The sequence below is a fragment of the Kryptolebias marmoratus genome, linkage group LG2, assembly GCF_001649575.2.
Source record: "Kryptolebias marmoratus isolate JLee-2015 linkage group LG2, ASM164957v2, whole genome shotgun sequence".
Classification (NCBI taxonomy): domain Eukaryota; kingdom Metazoa; phylum Chordata; class Actinopteri; order Cyprinodontiformes; family Rivulidae; genus Kryptolebias; species Kryptolebias marmoratus.
Window position 1 is genome coordinate 31666627 of NC_051431.1, and position 5868 is coordinate 31672494.

General features: G+C 37.4%; 1 protein-coding gene across 2 annotated transcripts in view; it reads left to right on the plus strand.

The window, feature by feature from the left end:
- The window catches only part of acsl3a (acyl-CoA synthetase long chain family member 3a), a 77911-nt gene that overhangs the window by 35948 nt on the left and 36095 nt on the right, over window positions 1-5868 (plus strand). For both annotated transcript variants that reach the window (XM_037973411.1, XM_037973408.1), the window contains 2 exons: window positions 2015-2124; window positions 2519-2657. In XM_037973411.1, the coding sequence (XP_037829339.1) occupies window positions 2015-2124; window positions 2519-2657 (249 nt within the window). The remainder of the gene's footprint in view (window positions 1-2014; window positions 2125-2518; window positions 2658-5868) is intronic.

Here is a 5868-nt window from a genome sequence, read left to right on the forward strand (position 1 = left end):
CCCCCCCCCAGCAATATCTATATTTGCCGGCTTCAAAAGAAGGCCATCTGCATCTTAACGGACTCTACTCACCCTGGTCATTCTTTGTTTTCTGTCCTGCCCTCTAAGATGAGGTTCAGACAATTAAAATCAAAGACTAATAGATTGAAACACAATTTTTATCCTCAGGCTGTGAAAGCTATCAAACCTCCTCAACCTTGACAGATTCTTTCATAGATAGGTATACATGCCATTTTTGTTTTCTGGTGTTTGGGCATAGTTTGGTTTATATGTGAATTGACACTCTGACCTATATTTTGCTCTACCACAGAGGGCGGTGTGGGGGAAATCTATATAGGTGTCAGGGTGAATGGGCAGCTGCAGGTGTGGGGAGGTCATACGGTTTTCTAACCGCTCTGTTTTATGTGCTGGTTTTTCTACAACATTGCCTTTCTTCCACAATCTGCCATAGACCGCCACCTTGGATGTTGAATATTCACTCACTGCTCAATATGTATTAAACAAATGGGAGCCTCCCCAAATGAACCTCCCAGCCTGGTTATTACTCTTTGGAGCGCGTCAGGACCTGGATGTCCCGCACCCAGAAGAGACTAAAATTGTAGCAACTTGATAGTGGCTACAATAAGTATTGATACATCTTGATGGTCAATCACAGGTCCACTCTCACCCTAAATTGCACATGTCACTTTAATGGTGTAATACATTTTTTATTTTATTTATAGTTAAATGTATTGTGTATGCTATCGTTTTATTCTGCCTAAGGGAGAGAAGTTGCTAAATTCGTTTCATTGTTTAACATTGTTTTATCAGTGACAATAAAGATTCTATTTATTTATTCTATTCCACAAAAAAAGTACAACCAATCCAATCTTCTCAATCTTGACTAATAACAATGCAGAACATGAACGGTTCTTCAGAACATAGGCTTCTCTTACTTCCTCCTACTCTGTGCTGCCAGAGACTTGGCAGTGCTTCCTCTTACACAGTTGATATATTAATATTCCATCTCCCACTTCTCCTGAAATTGTCTGTGCTCATCGCCATCGTTTCTCTTCATGGTAGGTTTTGAAAAAGACATGACTGGAGCTGGGTGAGAAAAACAACCTTGCACTGAGTGACAGGATATATTTTCCCTCCAATCGGTGACATTCCTGAAACACTTTCCAAGTGACCAATGCTGCTAATTCGTGTTGTCAAGAGCCTGAGCCACGGTGGCCCACAAGTGTTAAAAATATAAAACACTCAGGGCTTCAACTCACGCAGGTGCATGTAAGGAAAAAACTGCTGATATGTGTGTCAGAAAGAAAAGTATTAAGTACAATTCCTTATATTTATGTCTGAAATATTGAGCTGCCTTCTCTACACATTATATATGGATGTGCATGTATAACATTAACTATGCGGAGTCCAGCCTTAAAAGCCCATTCAGTACCACTGAAAATCAAAGACCATACTTCAATAAAGATTTGATCAGCAATTATACATGCTTTAATATTCAGCTATTCAAATTTCTTTTATAAAATGTGATCAGATCATATTTATTTCATTTTAATATATTAAAAGAAACTAAGCACAAACCCTTTAATACTGAAACAATAGACACTCTACAACAGGTGGATTCATGTAAACACACACCTAAATGCACAGCCACTTTTATGCACTTACATCCCCTCACAGACCAATACTAAAGTGACTGCTTATCAGGCAGTGGGAGCCTGCGTCCCTTCTGCATAGTGACTGAACTAGAGGCCTCAGGAAGTGACTATAGAGGGTGGGAAGCCAAATCCAAGAGTCTTAGCAGTGTTGACAGAGAGCACGTACACTGGCCATCTTTACATTTGACCGACTGCTATTTTCTCACAAGGAAAAAAAAATTGTTAAGAAATTACAAAAAACCCCAAAACACCCATTTATTAGGTACATAAAGAAACATCATTTACGAAAATGACGAATTAAGACAAGTTTTTTTTGTAAATGTGATTCATTTTTTAAATTTTATTGTGATATTTTTTAGTGGTCACTCTTTACTCCACTCTGGGAGGTCCAGCCATTGTTCATGGGCTGAAAGAAGTTCAAGTCAGCCACATTATCACGAGTAGAGAGCTCCTGGAGACCAGACTAAAGGTTAGAATATGTTAAAATAAAACTTTTTCTGTAAATCTCATTGCACAAGAGTATATGCAGCTTCATTAAGAATGGGATGGGTAGTTTCATGGTTTAGATGTAGTGACATCTTGTGGCTGAACAGAAGCATAAGATTTATGTGGATGTAAGAGTGTGACACTTTTTTGTACCAAGAAGTTGAATTTTTGGTGATTAGTATCACCAGTATTTGTAATGTCAAACTGTATCCAGTTATTTTGATTTATTATATTACATTTGTCACCTCTGAGTAGAACCAAACAACCAAAGTAAGTCAACTTTTGTGTGGAAGAGGGGAAACTAAATCTGACTGAGGATGGGTATAGTGTCACTGTGCTATGCTACTCACATTTCATTTGTTGTGTGTGTGTGTCAGGCTATTCTACCTGAAGTTCCAAGGTTGCAGCATATCATCATAGTAGACAACACACAAACTGCATGGCCCGAGCGTCTGTGTGGCATCAGCATTCACAACATGGCTGATGTTCAGAAGCTGGGAGCCAGACCTGAGAATGGTAAGCTGCAGAAAATGTTTTCATACGCCTATCTGAATAAAGAAAACAAAATAAATAATCTTGCTTTATAACATTTTCTGCAGTTTTAAAAACTTAGTGGATTTAATAGATGTAGGCAGGGAAGAGTCTGCAGCAAATTCACTTTACATGTCTTTCATCCAGAACTTCTCTAAACATTTCAGGATGGCAGTAAATAACTGAGCTGGTAAGTGTTTTAACATTTAACAAGGGCAGTTTTTCTATTAGAGCAGACATTACAGTTAAGAAAACTTAATGGTGACCAGTGCATTCCTCAGTAAATGCAGTACTTCAAATTAAAATATGCCAATAAAAAACCTATAAAGAATAGCTGTGGGAACAGTTTGGTTGGATGGTTTGCATTCATGTAACTCTGTAAGGGTCACTGCACAACAAAACTGTTCTTTGTTTCAGCAATAAAACATTACTGTCCTCATGGTGTGGTCTTTTAGAATGATGCAACTTCCACCTGTAAAGCACAAGAAGTCACTAAATAGTTTTTTGAAAAAAAAAAACAAAAAACAAAAATGTCTTAACCACATTTAAACAGCTAGAAAAGCATTTGGACCAACATGTTAGGCTGTGCTCTTCAACACAATCAAACAGGAAGTCAATAATTGTTTCATGTCTCTGCTGAAAAGACAGAAATTAGAAACAAAGTCAAGGTGTTGTGAAGCTCTTCTTGCAATGTGTGTTGGCCCAGTACCTTATTAAAGCTTACATCAACTATTATTTATTTGTCTTAATGATGGATGGAGAGACAAGCTGCTACCTAAATACATTTTTAAAAGATTTTGTTTACATATAGTTGCTGATGTGAATTTTGAAAACATTCATCACTATTTACAGACCTCAAAAGACAACTGTAATAAAAAAAACTCACCCACTGAAAAACCCCAGCAGATCAAATTTCAGCCCTTTGAAGTATTTTTTTTGGTTAACATCTTAAAAGATTTTGACAAGTGGCCGACACTCCCACCATGAAATGTCACGGTGGGGGTTTCTTCTAGGCATGGGGGTGAGGGTGGATTGGTAGAAGTCACATTAGGTCGTGTGAATGAGGAAGTTCTGACATCTGCGTCAGATTAAGTGCAATAATATGTGCATTGTGTGATGAGAACAAGTTGTTGCCTCTACTTGTTTTGTACTGAGGCCCACTTAACCCAGCTGACCCACAACATGTCGTGTACAGATAAAGGGAGAAAGAGGTGGGACCAGGAAAGGAGACTGGAGCGCTGGGATTTAAGGGAGGGTCATGTTTATACACAGCACTGGTAACTTCACAGGATATCAGCTCTTGGAGCACACACTCCAACCTTCCAAGTATTCAAGTTTGGAGAAAGACGTGAGGTCCTCCACCTGTAGCTATAACAAATTATTCTGCATTCACCTTCTGTTTGTCGGGTTGGGAGGGGAGATCTGCCAACCCAATGCACAGACTCATCATGGATTTCAGGAAATAAAACAATTTATTTTTCAAATAATAGAACAAAAAGCTAACAAGGCAGCAAAATCAAACAAAAATCCAGGATGTAGCACAAATGACAAAACAAGGCAAGAAATGTGAGAATCCAGGCAGCGCGTATAAGCGTCAACGGACCAGCGAGTAAATGGAGGAAATGACTTGGTTTTAAAGGCAGAGGGTAATTAGGGGAAGTGGGCACAGGTGAGTTATTACTAACTAGGAGCAGGTGTAGATGGGCGTGGCATGTAAACAAGTGACTGACTGAGGAGAAGTGAATAATGACAGGAGAACAAAAACACAAGGAGCAGGAACTGAACTAAGACCAGACCAAACATAAAGATAACTAAATAACAAAATAAAACAAACAACAAACCCAACTGAAACTTGATTCAGAAACATGAAAAACAACCCCAAATCCTGACACTTTTTGGTCTGTCTGGGTCTGCTGATCCTGAAAATGTTACTTCAGTTTTTTTTAACCACATGATATTTAACAGGGAGGGAAACAAAAAAACCTTTTCAATGTTCTTATAAACTTGAAAACTATTGAAATGTTGCTTTTTTGAGTGATTGGAAGGCAGAATATTCATCAATCTAATTTTTTTTGTGTAGAACCATAATCCTAAAACAAGTGTGACACTGTGTAAAATGTAAATAAAAACAAAATGCAATACAATAAAAATCTCAAAATCCCAAATTTATTCACAAGTAAATGTGTAAAGACACTGTACCATTTTTTTGAAAAAAAAAAAAAAAAAAAAGATAATTTTAAGTATTATACTGGCAATTTAAAACAGAAAGGACAAGGGCAACAAAAGGCTGTAAAAGTAAGTAATATGACTAAGAAACAGCTAAGAAAGCATTTTGCAGTTAATTGAGTTAAAAAGAGCATTTTAGTGAGGCTGAATCTCTCGGAAGTAAAGGGTTCATCAGTCTGTGAAAAACTGTCTAAAAAGAGGGGAACAATTTCAGAATAATTCTCCTAAATGGAAAAAAGTGGGAAGACTTTAAATATCCTATCATCATAATATAATTAAAAAGATTTCAAGAATCTGGACAAATGTCTGTGCAGAAAGGACAAGGCTCATAATCTTCAGGCAGCACAACAGCAAAAACAGGTCTTATTCTGTTATGGACTGAACTAAAGCTCATTTAAAATTGACTCAGGCAAAGTAGAAAATTTTATCAGCATAAAGCCAGTTCTCTGAGGCCTCCTTCTCTGATGGTATGGGAGTGCATTAGTGCCTAAACCATGGACAGCGTACAGATTTGGAAAGGCACAACTATGCAGAACAGTATATACAGATTTTAAAACAACTTATGCTCCTGTCTAGACAACATGTTTTCCAGGGAAGGCTTTGCATATTTCAGCATATGAATCCATTCCAACAAGATGGCTTCATAGAAGAAGACTCCGGGTGCTGAACTGGCCTGCCTGCAGTTCAGACCTTTCAACAATTGAAAACATTTGGCACATTATGACATTAAAAGACTGTTGAAAAGTTAGAATCCTGTATCAAACAAGATTGGGGTAACATTCTATGAAGAGAAAATAGTCTCAAAATATCTGTGCGTGTGTAAAGATATTTGTGCGTCATTGAGTTTTCTTCTGAACTTTTTTTTTTTTCCCATAGTTCAACATGTATTTCCCTCTTTACTTGTCTCGTGGCTAAGACATATTTTTGTGAGAGAAAAATATATATGTCATTACACCCACATCTACTTTTT